The sequence below is a fragment of the Jaculus jaculus genome, chromosome 3, assembly GCF_020740685.1.
Source record: "Jaculus jaculus isolate mJacJac1 chromosome 3, mJacJac1.mat.Y.cur, whole genome shotgun sequence".
Lineage (NCBI taxonomy): Eukaryota > Metazoa > Chordata > Mammalia > Rodentia > Dipodidae > Jaculus > Jaculus jaculus.
In genome coordinates, this window is record NC_059104.1 from 169027294 (window position 1) to 169052322 (window position 25029).

Here is a 25029-nt window from a genome sequence, read left to right on the forward strand (position 1 = left end):
CTCAGGGTGGCCTCGAACTCACAGTGATCCTCCTACCTCTGCCTCCTGAGTACTGGGATTAAAGGCGTGTGCCACCACGCCCGGATTGGCCAGTACATTTTTAAACCCAGTGTGGTGGGGGGTGGGGATCCCTGAGATACGCCTGACAGACTGCAGTTGAGAGAGAAAACCCATCTCAAGGAAATACACTGATGAAAGATGAGGGAAAGACACATGACATTCTCCTCTGGCCACCACACACGTGTGCATGAGGTGCACTTGTTGGCACGCACACATGTAGTCTATGTAACTCTAGCATTTAATCCAGGGCTGGTGTGTGGTGTGATGCATTTGGTGAACTTCTTGAATATTTTTTAAAAATATTTTTACTGGGGGCTGGAGAGATAGCTTAGCGGTTAAGTGCTTGCCTGTGAAGCCTAAGGACCCCGGTTTGAGGCTCGATTCCCCAGGACCCACGTAAGCCAGATGCCCAAGGTGGCGCATGCATCTGGAATTCGTTTGCAGTGGCTAGAGATCCTGGTGCCCATTCTCTCTCTGTCTTTGTCTCTCTCTCTCTCTACCTCTTTCTCTCTGTGTCTGACTGTCATTCGCAAATAAATAATTAAAAAAAATATTTTTATTGGGCTGGAGAGATTGCTTAGCAGTTAAGGCACTTGCCTGCAAAGCCAAAGGATCCAGGTTCAACTCCCCAGTACCCATGTAAGCCAGCTGCACAAGGTGGTGAATGCATCTGGAGTTTATTTGCAGTGGCTGGAGGCCCTGATGTGCTCATTCTCTCTCTCTGCCTCTTTCTCTTTCACTCCCTTCCTCTCTTAAAAAAAAAAAATTTTTTTATTGCCAGGTACAGTGGTGCATACCTTTAATACTCACATTCAGGAGGGCAGAGGTAGGAGGACCACTGTGAGTTCAAGGCCATCCTAGGACTACAGAGTGAGTTCCAGGTCAGTCTGAGCTAGAGTGAGACCTTACCTCAAAAAACAGTATATATATTTGAGAGACAGAGTGAGAGCTATGATAGTAAGACTAAAATAGAAAGAACCAAATGGTAATTTATAATCACCTCTCTTTTCGGAATGATTGGACAAAGCCAGATATGTTTGCAAACATCCGTAATATCACCACTTGGAAGGTGGAAGAAGAAAAATCTGCAGTTCAAGATCGTCCTTTGATATACAGTAAGTTCAAAGCTATCCTGAACTACATGATACCAGGTGTCCAAAAAAAGAAGAAAAAAAAAGAGGGCTGGAGAGATGGCTTAGCGGTTAAGCGCTTGCCTGTGAAGCCTTAAGGACCCCAGTTGGAGGCTCAATTCCCCAGGACCCACATTAGCCAGATGCACAAGGGGGCGCACATGTCTGCAGTTTGTTTGCAGTGGCTGGAAGCCCTGGCACCCATTCTCTCTCTCTGCCTCTTTCTGTCTGTCACTCTCAAATAAATAAAAATAAACAAACAAAAAAAAGAATGAAGAAAGAAAGAAAAAAGATGGCACAGAATACTGTGGGGATCCAAGATCTACCAATGCAACAGGAAAAGATAGCCCACTGCCCACCACAAGACGTCCCACAGCTACCACATCAGACCAGGCCGCAGGAGACACTGAAGAGGAAGCAGCAACACTTATACTGCTCTCACTGCTAGCTTGACAACCAGCACCAGGGAGATGGTGTCAGTCAACATGGCCAATCAAAACCCATCAGAGGGCTAGAGAGATGGCTTAGTGGTTAAGGCACTTGCTTGCAAAGCCAAAGGACCCAGGTTTGATTCCCCAGGACCTAAACCAGATGCACAAGGTGGCACATGTGTCTGGAGTTTGTTGGCAGTGGCTGGAAGCCCTGGCACACCCATTCTTGTTCTGCATCTTTCCCTCTCTCAAAAACTTAGTAAAAAAAAAATTAATTTTAAAAAACTAGAGCAGAAACCCAGAGGCCACAGAAAACTCAGCACTAAATCAGGCTGCTAACAGGTCCACCCTAGCTCAGAGAACATTGCAGAAGAGAGGGCAGAAAAAACTGTAAGAGCCAGAGAGTGGGTGGGAATATCCCAAGTCCCATTACCCCACATAGAATGAGGCTTTCATGAGGACAGTGAACACTAACAACCCCAATGGAGGGCCACCTTCAGGGGAAGGGAAAGGGGGAGGGGAGGAGATCTAGAGTTTAACCTTTTATACAACAAAATAAAATAAATATTTAAGACAAGAAATGTAGCGGGGCATAGTGGCACACGCCTTTAACCACAGCATTTGGGAGACAGAAGTAGGAGCATCACTGTGAGTTCAAGGCCACCTTGAGACTACAGAGTGAATTCCAGGTCAGCCTGGGCTAGAGTGAGACCCTACCTCAAAAAAAAGAAAAAGAAAAGAAAAGAAACGTGATTGTAGGACTAGATTCTAATGTAATCTAATTTTAATGTAAATGTAAATATCTAGTGGCACTTTATAATGGCTCCTTGTAGTCATTTACAGGATTAAATCCAAAAACCTAAATGTGCATACCAAGTCCCAGAAGGGCATTTTCATATAGCTATAGCCAGAAAATCCCTGCATATTCATCATTTTTTTTAAACTATTGACTTATTTTCTGTCCAGTCTGAACATTAAGACTTGGGCTGGTGATGTAACTCCTTTAGAGTGCTTGTCTGGACTCCATCTTCAGCACATACACACACACACATGAACACACACGCACACGCATGCACACACACACAACTTCTGAATTTATTTTTACAGGCTAGCTTTCTTTTCAAAAGCTTTTAAAAACCTGTTCCAGTCCTCAGTACAGCCACATCAGAGAAAGCCTTAGGGAACAAGAAAACAAAGAGAGGTCCTTTTAGAAGATTACCTTTGATGTCCAGTTAAACTTCCTTTAAAGTAACAATTCTATGGCTACCTACAATAAAATGTTTCCCAATAGTGCCTAAGAACTCTAATTTATGGCTTAAGTGAAAATATATTAAACACACTATCTCAAACTCTTTTACTTTTAGTGAGGCATTCCTACCTCTACATTTTGGTTTGGCACAAAGAAAAACCATACTTACAAGGGAAAATATATATATAAAAGCTCAGAGGTGAAAGCGGGTTATGCAACCCAGGAAAAGTCAGAAAGAGATGGTGCTGAGTCCCCAGCCTCTACCTCACTAGCAATTTTCTGCTTGTGCAGGGTTGGGCTGGGGGAGGGTGATTACCTCACCCTGGAGAGGAGACTAAGAAATGATGAAACAGGCTGCAAGAGGGTAAGATCAAAAGTGTGATCGGAGGGCTGGAGAGATGGCTTAGCGGTTAAGCGCTTGCCTGTGAAGCCTAAGGACCCCGGTTCGAGGCTCAGTTCTCCAGATCCCACGTTAGCCAGATGCACAAGGGGGCGCACGCGTCTGGAGTTCGTTTGCAGAGGCTGGAAGCCCTGGCGCGCCCATTCCCTCTCTCCCTCTATCTGTCTTTCTCTCTGTGTCTGTCGCTCTCAAATAAATAAATAAAAATTTAAAAAAAAAAAAAAAAGTGTGATCGGAGACACTCATGAGAAGAGGGTGAGAAAGGCATGCAACTCAGACAAGAACCTTTCTAGAAGCCCCAAACCTGGATTTGGGTTGATCAGCTCAGCCTCCAGTGAGAAGGTACTGAGTGGTTCTGAGCTGCACAGAGCTCCTCCAGGACAGGGATACCGGGTTATTTGAGAGGCTATGCATATCACCCTTCCTCTCACGCCTTTCGGGTTGACCTGGACTTTCAAGTCTACCTATTGTAGCTCACACATTACTCAACAGAAAAAAAAAAAAAGAAAATCTCTGGGCTGGGGAGGTGGCTCAGCAGTTAAAGGAGCTTGCTTGCAAAGCCTGCCGGCCAGGGTTTAATTCCCCAGCACTCATGTAAAGCCAGATGCATATGGCTCATGCTTCTGGAGTTGGATTACAGCAGCAAGAATCCCTTGAGTATAATGCCTATTCTCTCTCTCTCTTTCTGCAAATAAACAGATAAAAATAAACATTTCTTTCTTTTATTTTTTCCCGAGGGAGGGTCTCACTCTGTAGCACAGGCTGACCAGGAATTCACTATGGAGTCTTAGGGTGGCCTTGAACTCATGGCAATTCTTCTATCTCTGACTCTCAAGTGCTGGGATTAAACGTGTGTGCCACCACACCCGGCAAAATAAACATTTCTTTTTTAAAAATTTTTTAAAATTTATTTTAATTTATTTATTTGAGAGCGACAGAGAGAGAAAAAAACACAGAGAGAGAATGGGAGCACCAGGGCCTCCAGCCACTGCAAACTCCAGATGCATGCACCCCCTTGTGCATCTGCCTAATGTGGGTTTGGGAACTGAGCCTTGAACCAGGGTCCTTAGGCTTCACAGGCAAGCACTTAACCACTAAGCCATCTCTCCAGCCCAAAATAAACATTTCTTATAGACTAGTAAGAATCCTTTGTGTTGCTGCTGCCCAAGGTACAGCAGCCACATACAGAAATGGCCCATTCTCTTTATCTGCCTGTCTCTCTCTCCAATAAATAAATAAAATATTTTAGAGAAACAGAAACATCCTTTTGGTACTCTAACAAACCACTCCGAGCCTCTATCATATGACACATGAATAATAATCAGGATTAGAAGACACAGGGGTGCATCGCTCTTTCTCTCTTCTTCCATTCCCATTTTCATTCTCTCTCTCTCCCTCCCTCCCTCCCGTGTCACCAGGGATCTAACAAGGGCTTTATGTATTATAGGCAAAATATACTACCACTGAACTATATCCTCAGCCCAAATTTTTGAATTCCAGGGCAGCAGCCTGGGCTAGAGTGAGACCCTATGTTAGCATTCTTATCTGACTCAACTCTTATTTCTTCCGGCTTATTATTTTGTTTTGTTTTGTTTTGCAAAGTAGTGTCTCGCTCTATCCCAGACTGACCTGGAATTCACTATGTAATCTCAGGGTGGCCTTGAATTTACAGCAATCCTCCTGCCTCTGCCTCCCGAGTGCTGGGATTAAAGGCATGCATCCCCACCCACGGCAAAAATAGTTTTAATATAGTCTAAATACAACTAGAAGTTTTCTTCCTAGTATTTTATGACATAAAGATTCAGTAATTGATTAAAAATTTATTGATTGGGGCCAGGCATGGTGGCTCAAAGATTACTTTCTTAGACAGCAATAATATGAATCCAAATTCTTCAATGGATTCATCTTGAGATTGCAATATATTTTTTATCATCTGCTAGTTCTTTTATTTTTATTTATTTATTTATTTTTGGTTTTTTTATTTTTTTGTTTTATTATGCATTTATTTGAGAGTGACAGAGAGAGAGAAAGAGGCAGAGAGAGAGAGAGAGAGAGAATGGGTACGCCAGGGCCTCCAGCCACTGCAAACAAATTCCAGACGCGTGCGCCCCCTTGTGCATCTGGCTAACGTGGGACCTGGGGAACCGAGCCTCGAACCGGGGTCCTTAGGCTTCACAGACAAGCGCTTAACCGCTAAGCCATCTCTCCAGCCCTATTTTTGTTTTATTGAGATAGGGTCTCACTCTAGCCCATGCTGACCTGGAATTCACTATGGAGCCTCAGGGTGGCCTTGAACTCATGATAATCCTTCTACTCTGCCTCCCTAGTGCTGGGATTAAAGGCATGTGTTACCACACCCAACTCTAGCTCTTTAATTTTTTGTATTTCCTGTTTTTAATCATATCTTCATGAGCACTTGAATATCAACATATTTGAAAACTTTCCAAATTTGTTTTCAAAAATTTTCTTTGACCAACAGACTGGCCTTTTTTTTTTTTTTTTTTTTTTTTTTTTTAGTTGTAGTTTAAGTTTTTCGGCGTTTCACCTTGGTCCAGGCTGACCTGGAATCCACTATGTAGTCTCAGGGTGGCCTCCAACTCATGGTGAGGCATACACCTTTAATTCCAGCGCTTGGGAGGCAGAGGTAGGAGAATCACCGTGAGTTTGAGCTAGAGAGAGACCCTACCTCGAAAACCAAAACAAAACAAACAAACAAAGGTATTTGCCACCACACCTGGCTAAATAAATAGAGTTTTTAAAAAGACTCTCTCAAGGAAACAGGTGAATGAGCAAAAAGAGGACACCTAGCATTCTCCTCTGGCCTCAGTCTATCAGGAAGTCAGATCTTCCCATACTCTCATGGTACCAGTTTCTCGAATTCAAAACCACCCTCATATTCTGAATCCCAACTCTTGCTGGAACTGGGCTGTTTAGCATCTCAGGGTCCTTCAACTTGCATGTCCTTACCTTGAAATGATCAACAAATCTCCACCCTCAATCACTTGTGGTAACTTGTTCTTTACAACCAAAATTAGTATATTCCGAGGAGTAAAGTAGAAGTCTCCCTAAGTGGATAATGCTGTTTTCCCTAAGGATTGACCTCCTGAAGGACTCTCCTAAATGTTTGGGTGTATAGACCTATAACATTTATTAGGTAGCCAAGCGTGGTGGTGCACATCTGTAAACCTAGCACTTGGGAAGTTAAGGCAAAAGGACTGACACACACCGTCTCAAAAAACCACAGGCTGCAGAAAAGACTCAGTAGTGGAATGCTTGCCTTCAGCTTGCACAAGACCCTGGGTTCATCCCTAGCACCAAAAAGTTAGTGTACTACTTGACTTTTGACATTTCTCCTTTCACATGATGATTTTTTTTTCAAAAATTTCAATTAAACCAGGCGTGGTGGTACACGCCTTTAATCCCAGTGCTGGAGAGACAGAAGGAGGAGGATCGCTGTGAGTTCAAGGCCACTCTGAAACTACATAGTGAATTCCAGGTCAGCTTGGGCTAGAGCGAGACCCTACCTCGGAAAAACCTCCAAAAAAGGGGTGGGGAAAGAGGGGCCGGAGCGATTAAGTCGCTTGCTTACAAAACACCCACATAAAGCAGATACACAAAGGAGACCATGCACTTGGAATTTATTTGCAGCGGCTAGAGGCCCTGGCGGGCCTATTGCTTTTCTCCCTTCCTCTATCTCTTACTTTCTCACTGCTTGTGAATAAATAAATAAATAAACAATTAAAAAAAAAGTCAAAGATTATTCTGAGTGTTTCTGGTTGGTGGGATAGATAATACATCGTTGCTCTTCCTAAATTTTATACATACACTGCACATATACATATATGTCTTATATATAATATGTATGTATGTAAAATATCAGGCCACACCTGGCGTCGCCAATTTATCTGGGAGGTGGGGCACGGAGATGAGTCATCCCAAGCGCTCTGACTAGTCTGGCTTTGAAGGGGAGGGACAGGACCGACAGCGTGGAGTCTGATCATCTCAGCCAGAGTTCAACGCGGAAGTGCTGACGGTGGCACACCACCAGGCAAAATCCAGTTCTCAGGATGACGACAACGTGGCAGCCGCAGCATTCCAGGGCCGGGCTGGCCGCGCCCACCGCGGCCCCGCCCACCGCGGCCGCCACGGGCCGTCACTCTGCGTAGCCCCGCCCCCGCCCTCTCCCCATTGGCCCGCTGGAGCGCATTTAGATTTCCCACGCCCAGGACCGCGGCCGCCATGCGGAGTGTGGCGCCACCGCGATGGGTGGGGCGGGCGGTGCCTGGGACTGTCGCCGCTCTCTGCCCGCGTTCCTCCGTAGTCACGGCTCTCTCTCCAGGGAAAGAGGTAGTTTGCCACCCAAACGATCTTCTCTTGGGAGCTGGGCGTCCGTGTGAAGGGCACGCGGCTCCGGCGCTGGCCCCCAGGCCCTGGCTTTGGTTTCCTAGAGATGATGTCATCCCCCAGGCTCTCCAAGGTCCTAGTGCCGGAGGAGACATCCCATAACCGCTCAAAATTGGAGCTCCTTGGCAACCAGGGGTCCAGATAATCTACTGTTCAAACACAGACAGCTGTGACAGTCTATTAATAACGATCGGTCGAAGATGGGCCAAAGTGGGCTGTTCTGGGATTTATAGCTACACTTCGTGCTGAGCTCTCATCAGTTCCTAAGGCCAGACCTGCTTGTGTTTCCTTCCCTCCCTCCCTCTTCTTTATTTTAAATTGTGGATTTATACATGGTTATATGTTTACATATAACACACATTTTCCCTTTTTTACCATCACTATCATAGATATACAATTTTTTTCATTATTGTAAGCAAAATCACTATACCCATAAAACCCTACCAACTTCTAACTTCCACTATGCTATGGTAATCTCCAATTTACTGTCTCCATAGATTTGCATATACTAGATATATTTCATGTTACAGAAATCATCTTGATCTGGTTTATTCACCTAGTATGATTAAATTTTTTTTTAATTCTCCTGACTTCCCTTAATCTTTTGGTATTTCTTCACAAATACTTTTTCTCTCATCTGAGATATTATTGCTTTAACTAGACATAGTGGCATGTACCTGTACTCCCTACTTGGGAGCCTTATGGTGAAGGATCATTAGATGCTAGGAGTTCAAGACCAGCCTGGGCAATATAGGAAGAGTGTCAAAAAAATTTTTTTAATGAGGGGCTGGAGAGATGGATCAGCATTTAAGGTGTTTGCTTCCAAAGCCTAAGGACCGGGATTCAATTCCCTAGTGCTCATCTAAAGCCAGATGCACAAAGTGAAACATGCATCTGGAATATGCAGTGGCTAGAGGCCCTGGTATTCTCATTCTCTCCCTCCCTCCCTCCCTCCTTCGCTCGCTCGCGCTCTCTCTCTCTGTTTCCACTTAGAAACAGAGATACGGATCTCCTTTCTCTGGACTTATCTAGATGTCCACATTAGAACTGTGGCAGCCATTTTGCTAGTGTGCAACAGCAAAGTCAATATTCTGTACTTTTCTTTCTCCTTCATCAAAAGTCTGTGGAGCTAGGTGTAGTGACATATGCCTTTAATCCCAGCCCTCAGGAGGCAGAGGTAGGAAGATTTCCGTGAGTTCAAGGCCATCCTGAAACTAAATAGTGAATTCTAGGTCAGCCTAAACTAGAGCTGGAAAAAAAGAAAAGAGTGTATGGAATATGGAAAGCCTAGGTATGGAATTCCCTGCTTTCTGACATGACAACAATAACAGCAGAATAACGACACGTAGGAAGTATCAGGCAATGCTGTATGCCATTACCTCAACAATTGTTGTCCTTCTTGTTCCCCCAAGCCCTGTTTTTAAGTATGCAAATATCCTTCCATGACCATTTCCAGTTATTTAGGACCAGATAAAGGACTACTGGATCACATGATAATTATATTTTTAATTGACTGAGTAATTCCATAATTTCCCACACTAGTTGTACCATTTTATACCAAAGATACTCAAAAATGGTTATTTCTCCACATCACAGCAAACACATACTATTTTATTGATAGTAAGCCAACCTAATGAATATAAAATGATATTTCCAGGCTGGAGAGATGGCTTAGTGGTTAAGGTGCTTGCCTTCATAGCAAAAGGACCCAGGTTTGACCTTCTAGGACCCATGTAAGTCAGATGCACAAGGTGGAGCATGTGTCTGGAGTTTATTTGCAAAGTTCTATCTGCCTGTTTCTCTCTCTCTCCCTAATAAATAAAAATTAAAATATTTTAAAAATAAATGATATTTCCTTGTGGGTTTGATTCTGGTGAGTAGTGATATTGAGTACTTTTCATATATTTGTTGCCCGCATACCTTTTTTTTTTTTTTTCCTTAGGTAGGGTCTCACTCTAGCTCAGGCTGACTTGGATTTCACTATGTAGTCTCAGGGTGGCCTCCAACTCATGGTGATCCTCCTACCTCTGCCTCCCGAGTGCTGGGATTAAAGGCGTGCTCTACCACGCCTGGCTTTATTTGTTTATTTTTATTTATTTATTTGAAAGCAACAGACAGAGAGAGAAAGAGGCAGATAGAGGACTCCAGCTACTGCAAACAAACTCCAGATGCATACGCATCTTTGTACATCTGATTTTACATGGGTATTGAGGGATTGCAGTGAGTTTGAGGCTAGCCTGGGGCTACAGAGTGAATTCCAGGTCAGCCATGGCTAAAATGAGACCCTACCTCAAAAAAATATGTATACATTTAATTTGGCCAGGTGTAGTGTGCATGCCTTTAATCCCAGCACACAGGAGGCTGGGTCAGGAGGATTGCCATGAGTTAGAGACCAATCTGAGCTACAGAGTAAGACTTTACCTCAAAGAAAGAAGGAAGAAAAAAAAAAAAAAAAGAAAGAAAGAAGGAAGGAGAGGGAAAGAAAAGCCAGGAGTTGTGGCACATGCCTTTAATCCCAGCACTTGGGGGAGACAGAGCTAGGAGGATCACCATGAGTTCAAGGCCGCCCGAGACTACATAGTGAATTCCAGATCAGTCTGAGCTAGAGTGAGACTCTACCTCAACAAAAACAATTAATTAATTAATTAATTAAATAGTAAGTAGGTCTTTCTATGTGAAGTTTCAGTTTATCTAGAGAAGGATCATTTATAGCCTGTTTTGGGCATGCGTGACTGGCTGGCAGGGTTATGGGAGATGTTTGGGGAGAACCCACTGGTTATCAATCCGGTGTCTTCTGGCAGCACCACACCCTGGTACTCTGCCATGTTTGATTAACAGCCTGCAGCCTTTTGTTCCTCCACCAAGGGGATGGGTTCACAACTGCTACTTGTATAGTCTTTGACATAATTCTCTTGTTTTTGTTTATCTTCTTTTCCTACCTTATGTGGTGCCTGGCATTTCATCTTCCTGGGCCTTTCTCGGGATTCTGCTTAGCTAATTGGCAATATCCTTGTAACTTTTCATGCCAGTAAGCACTTTCTATGCTCTATTTATTTATTTATTTTAAATATTTTTTGTTCATTTTTATTTATTTATTTGAGAGTGACAGAGAGCGAGGGAGAGAAAGAGGCAGGGAGAGAAAGAGAATGGGCACGCCAGGGCCTCCAGCCACTGCAAACGAACTCCAGATGCATGCGCCCCCTTGTGCATCTGGCTAACATGGGTCCTGGGGAATTGAGCCTCCAACTGGGGTCCTTAAGGCTTCACAGGCAAGAGCTTAACGGCTAAGCCATCTCTCCAGCCCTCTATGCTCTATTTAGTCAGTTAGTTCTTCCTAGTCTTTCTTTCTCAACTTAAAATATAATGGCTCTCAATGAAAGATGTCAGAGCCTGAATTTGCAATTTATTCTTATGTATTTATTTTTGGTTGTACGAGAGAGGGTTTTACTCTAACCCAGGCTGACCTGGAATTCATTATGTAGTCTCAGAGTGGCCTCCTACCTCTGCCTCCCAAGTACTGGGATTAAAGGTATGTGCCACCATGCCTGTCTGCAATTTGTTTTTTAAAATTCCTTTAGGGGTCTGGAGAGATGGATCCACAGTTAAGACAGTTGCCTGCAAAGCATTACAACTGAAGTTTGATTCCCCAATACCCACATAAAGCCAGATGCAGAAAGTGGCACATATATCTGGGATTTGTTTGCAGTGGATGAAGGACCTGTTATACCCATTCTTTCTCAGTTTCTCTCTCTCTCTCTCTCTCTCTCTCTCTCTCTCTCTCTCTCTCTCTCTCTCTTTCTGCTTACAAATAAGTAAATAAATTAATGAAATATTTTTACAAATTCCTTCTTTCAGAATCATTTCAGAAGAAGAGATGGAAATATCTTTAATTCATCCTTCTAAAACTGCAAGTTTGTTCAGTTTTTCCCAAGGCATGGTGACTTATTATCTCATTGGATAGTTTGAACCGTGACTTATATAATGATGATAGGTTTTATTTGCAAGCTGAGGGTGGAGGGAGAATGTGTGAATAGGCACGTCAGGGCCTCTGGCTGCTGCTGCTACAAAAAAACTCCAGATGCATGTGCCACTTTGTGCATCTGGCTTTATGTGGGCACTGGGGAACTGAACCCTGGTCATTAGGCTTTGTAAGCAAGTGCCTTAACTGCTGAACCATTTCTCCAGCCCCTTAACTTCTTAAAAAAATTTTTTTTTTTTTTGAAGTAGGGTCTCACTCAAGCCTAGGCCAACCTGGAACTCACTGTGTAGTCCCAGGCTGGCCTCAAACTCAAAGCAATTCTCCTACTTCTGCCTCCCAAGTGCTGGGACAAAAGGCCTGCGCTACCATGCTTGGCTTTAAAAAAAAATTATTTTTTATAACTAACAACTTCCATGATTGTAAACAATATCCCATGGTAATTCCCTCCCTCTCCCCACTTCCCCCTTTGAAGCTACACTCTCCATCATATCCCCTCCCCCTCTCAATCAGTCTCTCTTTTTATTTTGATGTCATCATCTCTTCCTCCTGTTATGATGGTCTTGTGTAGGTAGTGTCAGTCACTGTGAGGTCATGGATATCCAGGCCATTTTGTGTCTGGGGGGAGCACATTGTAAGGAGTCCTACCATTCCTTCAGCTCTTACATTATTTCCGCCACCTCTTCCGCAATAGACCCTGAGCCTTGGAAGGTCTGGTTGAGATGTTGTAGTGTTGAGCACTCCGCTGTCACATCTCAGCATCATGATGCTTTCTGAGTCATCCCAAGGTCACTGCCATCTAAAAAGTGAAAGTTCTCTAATGAAAAAGTGAGAGTAGCATTAATATATGGGTATGAACATTAAGAGAAGTGCTTACTGGGCAGATTGATGAGCATATTATATATATTTATTGGCTTTTTAAAAACTTGGGTTTTTTAAACTTTTTATTTATTTTTATTTATGTATTAGAGACAGATTGAGAGAGAATGGGCATGCCAGGGCCTCTAGCTGCAAACAAACTCCAAACACACATACCACCTTGTGCATCTGGCTTACATGGGTCATAGGGAACTGAACCTGGGTTCTTTGGTTTTGTGGGCAAGCACCTTAACCACTAAGCTATTCCTCCAACCCTTGCCTGGCTCTTAAAAAAAAAAAAAAAATATATATATATATATATATATATATATATATATGTATATCTTCTTGACTTAGGGTCTTGTGCTAGCCCAGGCTGACTTAGAATTCAGTATGTAATCTCAGGGTAGCCTTGAACTCACAGTGATCCCCCTACCTCAGCCTCCCAAGTGCTGGGATTAAAGTGGTGCACCTTTATATATATATATTTTAATATATTTATTTATTTATTTGAGAGTGACAGAGAGAAAGAGGCAGATAGAGAGAGAGAGAGAATGGGTGCGCCAGGGCTTCCAGCCACTGCAAACGAACTCCAGACGCGTGCGCCCCCTTGTGCATCTGGCTAACATGGGACCTGGGGAACCGAGCCTCGAACCGGGGTCCTTAGGCTTCACAGGCAAGCGCTTAACCGCTAAGCCATCTCTCCAGCCCACCTTTATATTTTTGAAAGCTGAGAGAGAGAGCAAGAGAGAATAAATATGCCAGGGCCTCCTGCCACTGTAAACGAACTCCAGACACATGTGTCACTTTGTGTATCTGCCTTTATATGGGTACTAGGGAACTGAACCCAGGCCATCAGGTTTTGTAAGCAAGTGCCTTTAACCACTAAGCCATTTCTCCAGCCCAGACCTTTAACTTCTTGATCCTCCTGTCTCCAGCTGGAAGGCCCCACTGGGATTATAAGCATGAGCCACTATGACCGGCTTATGTTGTGCTAGCGATGAAACTCAGAGCTATGAGTGAGCTAGGTAGGTAGTCTATCAACTGAGCTACATCCCATCACTACCTTTTATTTATTTATTTAATTTTTGGTAGGTGGGGTCTCACTCTAGCTCAAGGCTGACCTGGAATTCACTATGTAGTCTCAGGGTGGCCTCGAATTCATGGTGATCGTCCTACGTCAGCCTCCTGAGTGCTGGGATTAAAGGCGTGTGCCACCATGCCCGGCTTTGCCTTTTGGTTTTTACATAAAATACTGTCCTAGTTGGTGCTGAGGAGGTAGCTCAGTGGGTCCTGTCTTGCTGCACAAGCATGAGTTCCTGAGTTCAGATACCCAGCACCCACATAAAAGCTAGGCATGGAACAATGGGGAACAGAGCCAAGAAAGCCTTGGGGCCTGCTGGCTAGCAAGTCTAGAGAAATCAGTGAGTTCCAGGTTCAGTGAGAGGGCCTTCAAAAACAAGGTAGATGGTGACCGGGAAAGACAATTAACTTTAACCTCTGGCCTCCATACTTGCACAAATACATACATGAATCCACATATACAAAAAAGAATGCCCTAGTCATTTTGTGGTTTCAAAAATTCTGAGAAACTGTGAACAGAAAACTAGCTACTCTTGGCTTCTTAGGCAAGTTACAGTTTCACTGGCTGTATTTCAGAGTGAACAGTTCTGGTCTTACTTTCCTGTCCTAGGGTGCTTTGTTCCTTATCTCAACAGCAGTGGAAGCCCTTGTTCTCTTCTACTCCTAGAATGATTACCTCTTAGTAATAGGTGGGGTGATTCATTCACTTGTCCTCAGAGATTCTTATTTGTGGGGGATAGAGTGCAAGCAGAGGAGAGCTCCAGTCAGGTATCAGTGTTACACATTCTAGCCAAGCATGAAGAGGAGCAACGTCTTCCTCCCTGCAAGTTCTAAGCTTGGAAGTAACACCCCACTTATCAGCCTCTTTGAAATCACATTATTCATAACTTGGACCATGATTCACATGAATGGAACAAAATGGAATTATCAAAAGCAGATTATGGCCAGGCGTGGTGGCACACGCCTTTAATCCCAGCACTCGAGAGGCAGAGGTAGGAGGATCGCCATGAGTTCGAGGCTACCCTGAGATTACATAGTGAATTCCAGGTCAGCCTGGGCTAGAGTGAGACCCTACCTCAAAAAACAAAACAAAACAAAACAAAACAAAAATTAAAACAAAAAACAGATTCTGGGGCTGGAGAGATGGCTTAGCAGTTAATTGCTTGCCTGTGAAGTCTAAGGACCCCGGTTTGAGGCTTGATTCCCCAGGACCCACGTTAGCCAGATGACAAGGGGGCGCACACATCTGGAGTTCATTCACAGTGGCTGGAGGCCCTGACATGCCCATTGTTTCTCTCTCTCTCTGCCTCTTTCTCTCTCTGTTGCTCTCAAATAAATAAAAATAAACAAAAAAATCTTTTTAAAAATTCAAAATGAACAAACAGATTCTGGGCTGGAGAGATGGCTTAGCGGTTAAAGCATTTGCCTGCAAAGCAAAAGGATCCCAGTTCGACTTTCCAGGACCCATGTAAGCCAGTTGCACCAGGGAATGCATACATCTGGAGTTTGTTTGCAGTAGCTGGAGTCCCTGGCATGCCCATTCTCCCCCCCACCGCCTCTTTCTCTCTCTCTCTCTCTTAAATAAATAAATAAATAAAATTTTAAAAATGGATTCTGTAGATAAATATGTAGCAAAATATCTACTTATCTGTGAAGTGACTATAATTACAGGACCATGCCATTTGAATTCTACCAGCTCTCCTCTATTTTGACTAAGTTCTCTCATGGTGCATTACTATATGTTAATATATTGTGGGCCAATCTATTTGAAAAAATGTTTTGGTTTTTTTTTTTTTTTGTATTTTTAATTTATTTGAGAGAAGATGAGGGGGAGAGAAAAAAAGAGGGGAATGAGTGTGCCAGGGCCTCTAAGCCACTGCAAACAAACTCCAGATGCGTGTTCCACCTTGTGTATCTGGTTTTACCTGGGTACTGGGAAATTGAACCTGGGTCCTTAGGTTTTGCAGGCAAGAGTCTTAACTGCTAAACCATCTCTCCAGCCCAGAAACAGTCTTTAATATAAGGTATCTCCCTTTTATGTCATGGTCCTTTCAAAATGAGATTTACTTAAACATACCTTGAGTTAATTCTGTTCATTTAATTGATCACCTAGGTTTATTGAACATTTTTCATTTTATGCTTTGAATATTGACCCACTGTTATTTTTAGTAGCAATGGTTCCAATAGCCTGTGGGGAAGGTTGGAAGGACGGCACATTTGATGAAATCTGAATTCCTGCCAGAGCTATTATTTGTTTAAAATATGTGCAATATGATTTTAGTCCTTTTATTTGGACAGTTGTCTCCTATTGATTTTCTGCCTCCCTAAGTGCAATAAATCCTTTCTAGAGAGTAGTAGAGAGGAGAAGGATTTTCAGTTTAGTATAATTACTATTGTATTATATATATACAATATAGTTACATATGGTGTGAGAGATTGCTCAGTGGTTAAGGCACTTGCCTGCAAAGCCTAAGGAACCAGGTTTGACTCCCCAGAACTCATGTAAGTCAGATGTACAAACTGACACATGGAGTTTGTCTGTAGGGCTAAGGCCCCAGAGTGCCAATTCTCTCTCTCCCTCTCTTTCTCTCTCTCTCTCTCAGAAAGAAGGAATACACACACACACACACATTACAGGGGAGTACTTAAGGGGATGGTATTGTATATATGTAAGTAGATGAATAGATTACTGGGGGTGGAATGGCCTAAGTGAAGTCAGGGGAAGAGACTGAATAAAGGAAGAGTGGGGGAGGCTTAATCAAAATAAAAGATGCTGTGAGTAAGCCATGTGGAAGCCTATTGTTTTGGACAATGGAACACTCAGAAGGCATAGATTGTTACAAGAAAAATTTCAGTGCCAGTGATGAGATACCTTCCAGTGAATTGTTGGCCAGGGAGGTCCCTGATGCCCCCCCAAACATTACAGGCCATTGCTAAGGCTCTTGATTTCCCACCAAGACTAGGTGGTAAGATCCTATTGCTGAAGACTCCACATGCTTGAGCTGGAAAGTCACTGAGGAATCAAGCTGGAGCTCAGTGGAAAACCTCATCCATGTAGATTATCTGACAGCTGGAAAAAGCTATGCTGCATGCAGCCCTAGGGGAGAAAGAAGTGTCATAGTGGAGATAAACAATGGATACTTCAGACTTTAATTTTGGCCAGCCAGGCCAGATGAGCCTACAGGGGCAATAGTGGCATGTCTGTTATGGTGGAAACCACCCATGCTCTAACTGGACTGGAGGCCTGCTCCATAGGAGGGAATACATGCCTGGTGATGAAAACCTAATCAAAAGCCTATGATGGGGAGGTCATGAGCCCTGGGGGGGTGGTGTAATGCCTCCTGGTATCTGGCAAAATGCATACATTATGCCTACCAAACTGCCCTGTAAGCACTTTTTTTTTTTTTTTTTTTAAGGTATGGTCTCATTGTAGCCCAGGCTGATTTGGAATTCATTATGTAGTCTCAGGGTAGCCTTAAACTCACAGTGATCCTCCTACCTCTGCCTCTTGAGTGCTGGGATTAAAGGCATGTGCCACCACACCCTAATCTTAATGTTCATACCCATATATTAATGTTACTCTCACTTTTGGCTAGAGAAGCTTCTTTTTTCAGATGGTGGTAACCACTGGTATCATTCAAAATGTACCCTAGGGGCTGGAGAGATGGCTTAGTGGTTAAGCGCTTGCCTGTGAAGCCTAGGGACCCTGGTTCAAGGCTCAGTTCTCCAGGACCCACATTAGCCAGATGCACAAGGGGGCGCACATATCTGGAGTTCGTTTGCAGTGGCTGGAGGCTCTGGCTCGCCTATTTTCTCTCCCTCTCTCTATCTGCCTCTTTCTCTCTCTGCCCGTCACTCTCAAATAAAAATAAATAAAAATTAAAAAGATATTAAAAAAATAAAAAAAAACAAAATGTACTGTAGTGCTGAGAAGAATTGATATAGGAGAGTTCAGCACTGAAACATCTCTATCACACCTTCCAGGGCTCAGGGTCCATTGGGAAAGAGGTAGCAGAAAGAATGTAAGAGCCAACAGAAGGGTAGGACCCTTATAATGCAATGTTCCAGACACAAAATGGCCTGGATACCCATGACTTTGTAATGCTTGGTACTACCTACACAAGACCCTCATAAGGGGAGGCAAAGATGATGACATTAAAATAAAAGAGACACTAATTGAGAGGGGGAAGGGATATGATGGAGAGTGGATTTGTGAAGGGGAAAGTGGAGGAGAGGAGGAAATTATTATGGTTTATTATCTATAATTATGGAAGTTTTCAATAAAAAAGTTTAAAAACTTCCAGTCGTGGTGGTGCACACCTTTAATCCCAGCACTCAGGAGGCAGAGGCAGAGGTAGGATGATTGCTGTGAGTTCGTGGCCACCCTGAGACTCCATAGTGAATTCCAGGTCAGCATAGGATAGAGTGAGATCCTACCTTGAAAAAAAAAAAAAAAAAAAAAGAAAAAAATAAAAAAGAAAAGAGTTTAAAAAAACACAAAAAGGGTTGGAGAGATGGCTTTAGCGATTAAGCGCTTGCCTGTGAAGCCTAAGGACCCCGGTTCGAGGCTCGGTTCCCCAGGTCCCACGTTAGCCAGATGCACAAGGGGGCGCACGCGTCTGGAGTTCGTTTGCAGAGGCTGGAAGCCCTGGCGCGCCCATTCTCTCTCTCTCCCTCTATCTGTCTTTCTCTCTGTGTCTGTCGCTCTCAAATAAATAAATAAAATTTAAAAAAACAAAACAAAAAAAAACCCACAAAAAATGCTAAATAAAAAAATCAAAAATTCTCTACAGAAATATTTCAATTTGATGAATCTCATAGCACTTACCATTCAATTTTTAAAGTTTATTTATTTATTTGAGAGAAGGAAAGACAGAGAGACAGAAAGAGGCAGATAGGGAAGGAGAGAATGGACACACCAGGGCCTGTAGCCAATGCAAACGAACTCCAACTTCAGATGCATGCACCACCTTGTGCATCTGGCTTATGTGGGTCCTGGGAAATTGAACCTGGTCCTTAGCCTTCACAAGTACTAGCCTTAATGGCTAAGCCATCTTTCCAGTCCCCATTCAATTTTTAGATTTTCAATTTTCAAGTTTTAGCTCTCTTTAGGTAGACTGTGGATATAGCTCAGGGCTACAGTGGATACCTAGCATGCTTAATGTCCTGGATTAAATCCCCAGTGCCAAAAAAATAATATAAAAAAGAGAGAACTCTAAAGGCAAAGCAAGTGACTCACAGAGTACTTGATACGTTAGAAAAAGCTTCCAGGAAGAATGAAGATGTAAATATGCCAATCCCAAATGAAGCTTAGCCGGGTGTGGTGGGTGCACTTGAGTCCCATCTCCTTGGGAGGCTGAGGCAGGACTGCTTGAATCCAGACTTCGGGTCAGCCTGGGCAATATAGTGAGAACATAGGAGGGAGGAGATTTCAAACTTTAAACCATTTGAAGTCAGAGGTGTACTATACCATCGTTTCTTCCAAATAGCATCACCTGCCTGGGTGACTATTGAGACAAAATCAGTGGGGAAGAATTGATTCATAAAGTTCTGGAGGAACTACAAAGTTGTTTCAATCTTCAGATGTTACTTTTAAAGCTATTTTAGGAAACACAATGAAAACTTGGTATCTGTTAGAGACAAAAATAGTCACTCCTCACTTTTGTTTGCAAAAGCTTTTAAGAAAGTTTACTTTGTATTGCTGCTCTTGGTGTGCAGGGGTTCTGGGTCACCATTAGGGAGGCCCTAACAGACCTGGCAAGCTACTTGAAAAAAAATTTTTTTTATTTTTTTATTTTTTTATTTTTTTTTAAGGTAGAGTCTCACTCTAATCCAGAATGGCCTGGAATTCACTATGTAGTTTCAGGAGTGCTGAGATTAAGGACATGTGCCACCATGTTCAGCTACTTGGAAATTTTTTAAAGAGTTTTTAAAAAAATATTTATTTGCAAGGAGGGAGAGAGAGAGAATATGAATATGAATGGATGTGTTAGGGCCTGTAGCCACTGCAAATGAACTCCATATACATATGCCACTTTGTGCATCTGAATTGAACCTCGGTTGTTAGGCATTTCAGGCAAACACCTTAACTGCTGAGCCATATCTCCAGCCCCAAGATTTTTTTTTTTCTTTTTTTTTTTGAGGTAGGGTCTCACTCAAGCCCAGGCTGGCCTGGAATTTACTATAGAGTCTCAGGGTAGCCTCGAACTCATGGTGATCCTCCTACCTCTGCCTCCTCCCGAGTGCTGGGATTAAAGGTGTGCACCACCATGCCCGACCCAAGATGTTTTGTTAAACTTTTTCAAAAAAATTTATTTATTTGTAAGCAGAGAGAGAGAGAGAGAGAGAGAGAGAGGGGGAGGGAGAGAGAGGAGAGAGAGAGAGAGAGAATGGGTGTGCCAGGGCCTCCAGCCACTGCAAATGAACTCCAGATGTATGTGCCCCTTGTGCATCTGGCTTACATGGGTCCTGGGGAATCAAACCTGGGTCCTTTGGCTTCACAGGAAAATGCCTTAACCACTAAACCATTTTTCCAGCCCTTGTTAAACTTTTTTATTGACAACTTCCATAATTATAGATAGTAATCCATGATAATTCCCTCCCCCTCCACAAACCCCCTCTCCATCATATTCCTTTCCTCTCTCTCAATTAGTCTCTCTCTCTCTCTCTCTTTTTTTTAATGTAGGGTCTCGCTCTGGCCCAGGCTGACCTGGAATTCACTATGTAGTCTCAGGGTGGCCTGGAACTCACAACGATCCTCCTGCTTCTACCTCTGGAGTGTGGGATTAAAGGCGTGAGCCACCATGCTTGGCAAGTCTCTCTTTTATTTTGATATCATCATCTTTTCCTCATGTTATGAGGGTCTTTTGAAGGAAGTGCTAGGCACTGCAAGGGCATGGATATTGAGGTCACTTTCTGTCTGGAAGATGGCATTGTACTGGGGAATCAGCCTTTGCAAGTAAGCACCTTAACCATTAATCCATCTCTCCAGCCCCATATTTATTTTTCATTTACTTGTGGAGAAAGAAAGAGGGCTCTCTTTCTGCTTTTCTCTCAGAAGTAAACATATATTTAAAAAGTGCTAACAGGACAATTTGGTGAGCATAATGTATGCATTTAGCCAGACAACAGCAGGCATTACTCCCTGAGGGCTCATGACATTCCCCCCACCCCCCAGGCGTCTAGAAGACTTCTCTCTCCCATAGGGCTGCACGCAGTGTAGCTTTTCCAGCTTTCTGTCAGCTGGTCTACAGGGAGGAAGGTTTTCAGTTGAGCTCCATCTTGATTTCTCAATGACCTTTCAGCCCACACATATTGAGTCTTCAGCAATAGTGTTTTACCTTCTATTTCTGGTGGGAAACCAAGGATACCACCTCCGCGACCTCTTCTGCATTAGACCCCTAGCCTTGGAAGGTGTGATTGAAATGTTACTCAGTACTCCAGTCACTTCTTTCCAGCACCATGATGCCTTCTGAGTCATCCCAAAGTCACTGCCATCTGAAAAGAGAAGATTCTCTACCAAAAGTGAGAGTAGCATTAATATAAGTCTATGAACATTAACAGAAGTGTTTACTCGGCAGTTTGATAAGCAAGTATATACATTTAGCCAGACAGCAGTAGACATTACACCCCTAGGGCACATGATTACCCCTGTTTTAAGTTTTCAGTATCAGGGATGTACTCCCTCCCATGGAGCAGGCCTCTAGTCCAATTAGAGGGCAGTTGGTTTCCACCATGACAGACATGCCACTATTGCACCTGTTGGGTCATTTGTCCTGGCTGGCCAAATATAAAGCTTGCAGTATCCACTGTTGAGTATCTTCACTGGTGATTTCTCTTTTTCCCATTTAAATGTATGCAGAATGGCTTCTTCTAGCTTTCTGTTAGCTGGTCTACATGGAGGAGTTATCAGTTCAGTTCCAACAGGATTTCTCAGTGACCTTGCAGCCCAAGTATGTGGAGTCTTCAGCAGTAGGGTCTTATCATCTATTCCTGGTGGGAAACCAAGGGCCTCAGCAATTAGCCTTGCACTCTTGGTGATCCTCCTGCCTCTACCTCCCAAGTGTTGGGACTACAGGTGTGAGTCACCATGTCTAGCTAGAATAGTTTTAGATTTACAGAAACATTCAAAGTCAATACAGAAAGTTATCAAATGCTCCTCTGGTTCCCTCTGTTAACATTTTACATTAATATTATATAACTATTAAATTAATGAATCAATATCAGCATATTATTATTAATATAAATTCCATGCTTCCCTCAACTTGCTTTATTTATGTATTTGAAAGAGAGAGAGAGAGAAAGAAAGAAAGAATGGAGTGTGTTAGGGTGTCTAGTCACTGCAAACAAACTCCAGACATATGCACCACCATGTGCATCTGGTTTATGTGGATTCTGGGTAATTAAACCTGGGTCCTTAGCCTTCACAGGCAAGTGTCTTAACAGCTAAGCCATCTCTCCAGCCCCCTCTATTTTTTTTCTTCTCAATACTCTGTCTTCCAGGATCCCATTCAGATGAAGCTTATATTAATTAAGATGACATTCATGTTTTCTTGGGTTCCTCTTAGTTGTGCCAATTTGCCTGGGTCATGAATCAGATTGAAAATCCACAGAAAATACAAATGCTTCTGATGGCTGCTTTAATAGGAAAGTGATATTTGAAATACTCCATTCCCAGATTTGGACTTTATTTCAGGTTTCCCTCTAGTTTGTTGTGTGACTTTGTCCAAAGCGGTGCCTTATTTGGACCTACATTTCCTCATCTGTGATACAAGGTGTTGCCTTATTCTATATTGCCTAAATCCCTTCCTTCTCTTCCCTTCCTTCCTTTTTTTTTCTTTTTTTTTGACGATGTAGCGTTTCACTATAGTCCAGGCTGACCTGGAATTCACTATGTAGTTTCAGGGTGGCCTCTAACTCATGGTGATCCTCCTACCTCTGCCTCCTTGTGGTGGCGCAGACCTTTAATCCCAGTTCTTGGAAGGCAAAGGTAAGAGGATCGCTATGAGTTTGAAGTTAGCCTAAGACTACATAATGAATTCCAGGTCAGCTTAGAGTAAAACCCTACCTCAAAAAAAAAAATTATATTTGATATATATATATATTTGCAAGTACTGAGAGATAGAAGAGACAGAGGGAAGCCAGGGCCTCTAAGCCATTGCAAATGAACTTCAGATGCATGTGACACTTTGCACACCTGGCTTTTTGTGGGTACTAGGTTGAGCGTTAGGTTTTGCAGGCAACGCTTTAATAGCTGAGCCATCTCTCCAGCCCTAAACCTCCATCTTGCAATGTAGAAAATGCGCATCACTTGACAGTATTAACACCAGAGAAGAAGAGCTCTATAAGGAGGTCACAGAGAAGAAGACCTGGAGTCCATTTCATGGCCTTTATGGATTTTGCAAGTCATTTCCTCCCGCTGGGCTCCTGTTGCCTCATCTACAAGATGGAGAGGCCTTGTGGTTATGAAACTCCAGGGAGCCACGGTGGAGAATGCCAAGTGAGGAATTACGATGAGAAAGAAGACGGAGAAGGTGGGTTAAGAGCAGCTCTGAGCAATGAGAACCAAAGCCGAGGGCTTTGATGCCTATTACACACCTTAGGACTACCCAACCGTCCCGCCCGCAACACACACGCGCAGAGCTGAGCTCATCCCACCTCCGTCCTGGCTCCGCCCGCGCCCCACCTTTCCTTCCCTCTCCCTCCCCTCCCCCCCACAGGCGGCCACGCGCCGCCACACCTCGCATGGCCGCCGCGAAGCCCCGCTTTCCACCGCCCGAGGGTCGCGCGCGCCCTCGCGCCGCCACCTCAGTCTCCTCCCCTTTCCCCGCCCTCAGCTCTTTCCCATTGGCTCACCTAGTACGTGACGTACGCGCTCCGCTTTCCAGCCCCTCTCTCGCCCCCTCCTCCCCCGACGCGGCCCCTCCTCCTGCCCGCGGGTCGGGAAGGCCAGTGGAGCGCTCGCTAACCAGGCCCTTCTGCGCGGCTCGGGAGGTGCGGGCAGAGTCGGCTAAACCCAGGAAGGCGCTTCGGCGGGGCCGCGCACGCGCGCGCACGCACGCGCACGCACGCACGCCGGAGGCCCGGCGGGGCGGCAGGCTCGCGCCCGGGCTGGGCTCGACCCGCGCCGCGCCAGAGGCTCGCGCACTCGGCAGGTTGGGCTGCGGCGGCGGCGACGGCGGCTGCGGGAGTCCAAGCGCAGCGCGCGTGAGAGGTTCCCCGGTCGCGTCTGCGGCGCCCGCCCCGCCACCCTCCCTGTCGGTCGGCCCCGTGTCGGCGCGCGGGGTGCCGAGGACCGGAGCGGGCGTTCTTGGGAACCGCCCCCCCTCGCCTCCGACACCGCCCTCCTTTCCCCCCGCTCCCCCAGTCTCTCGGTCTCGGGCCTCGCTCGGGGCTTAGGCGAGAGTGCTGCGGGCGGAGGACAGTGCCTGCTCCCGGGCAGCCCGGCGGGGAGCGCGCAGGACTCGGCGTCCGCCCTTCCGCTCGGCCGCCCGCCGTCTTCGCTCGGCCGGTGGGAGCAGCGTCGGTCCGGGAGGTTCTCTTGGGCTGAGGCGGCGGCGGCGGCTCCTCCGGCTCCATCATGTCGGCGGGCGGAGACTTCGGGAATCCGCTGAGGAAATTCAAGCTGGTGTTCCTGGGGGAGCAGAGCGGTGAGTGCGCGGCTCTCCCCACGCTCCATCTTCCTCCGCCGGCAGCTCCGGTGCGGCCTTTTCTGCCCAGCGAGGAGGCTCCCCTCCGGCCTCCACCCCAGTCCTTCGCGGCTGGTGGTCACCGGCTCCTCCTCCTCCTCCTCCTCTGGACCCATCCGTGGGGGTTCGAAGCCGTCTAGTCTTCCGACCCGACTCGGCCGTCCGTCCGTCCGTCCGTCCGTCGGTCGGTTGGTCGGTCGATCGGTCCCCGCAGCCCGGCCAGTGTACATAGATCTCCCCCTTCCTCCCTGAGTCCTCCTCACCCCGCCCAGCCTCCGGTCCATTCCTTTCTTCCCGGGATCGACGTGGTCCCCATGCCCCCCCCACCCCCCGCGACCCTCGTTTCTGGAGCCCCACCCTTATTCCTCGCTCCTCTCGTCCCCGCGAAAGCCCCGCACCGTGGGCGCCGGCCCTCTCCAACCTCGGGCAAAGGAGGGTGGGAGCTGGGCGTTGTTTTCCCCTGGGGCTTGGGCTCCGAGGAGTGCTGGTCGCCGGGATGGTAGGGGGCAGTGGTGGTCGTGCAAGGAAAAAAGAAAAATCTGGATTTTTTTTTTTCCACCCAAGTGGAGAATTAGTTCAGGGTTATAGAGTTAATATATTTGAATTTGAGGCGACTTGAAATGAGGTGGCGTTGACAGTGACGATTTTTTTTTTTTTTGCTCCTTGCATTGGGTTGTGGCTGGTCGGGGAAATCGCGTTTTCTTCTCTTGATTTTAATCATTGACAAATTTTTTGGCACTGTTGATGCTT

At 45.0% G+C, this 25029-nt stretch overlaps 1 protein-coding gene across 2 annotated transcripts in view; it reads left to right on the plus strand.

Annotated features, from left to right (window-relative positions):
• The first annotated feature begins 23855 nt into the window (after positions 1–23855).
• Positions 23856–25029, plus strand: part of Rab6a (RAB6A, member RAS oncogene family) — a 63740-nt gene continuing 62566 nt past the window's right edge. The window contains exon 1 of one of the 2 annotated variants that reach the window (XM_045145797.1): positions 23856–24240. In XM_045145797.1, coding sequence (XP_045001732.1) covers positions 24171–24240 — 70 coding nt within the window. In that variant the 5' untranslated portion in view covers positions 23856–24170. The remainder of the gene's footprint in view (positions 24241–25029) is intronic. The other variant, XM_045145796.1, reaches the window with a different exon arrangement.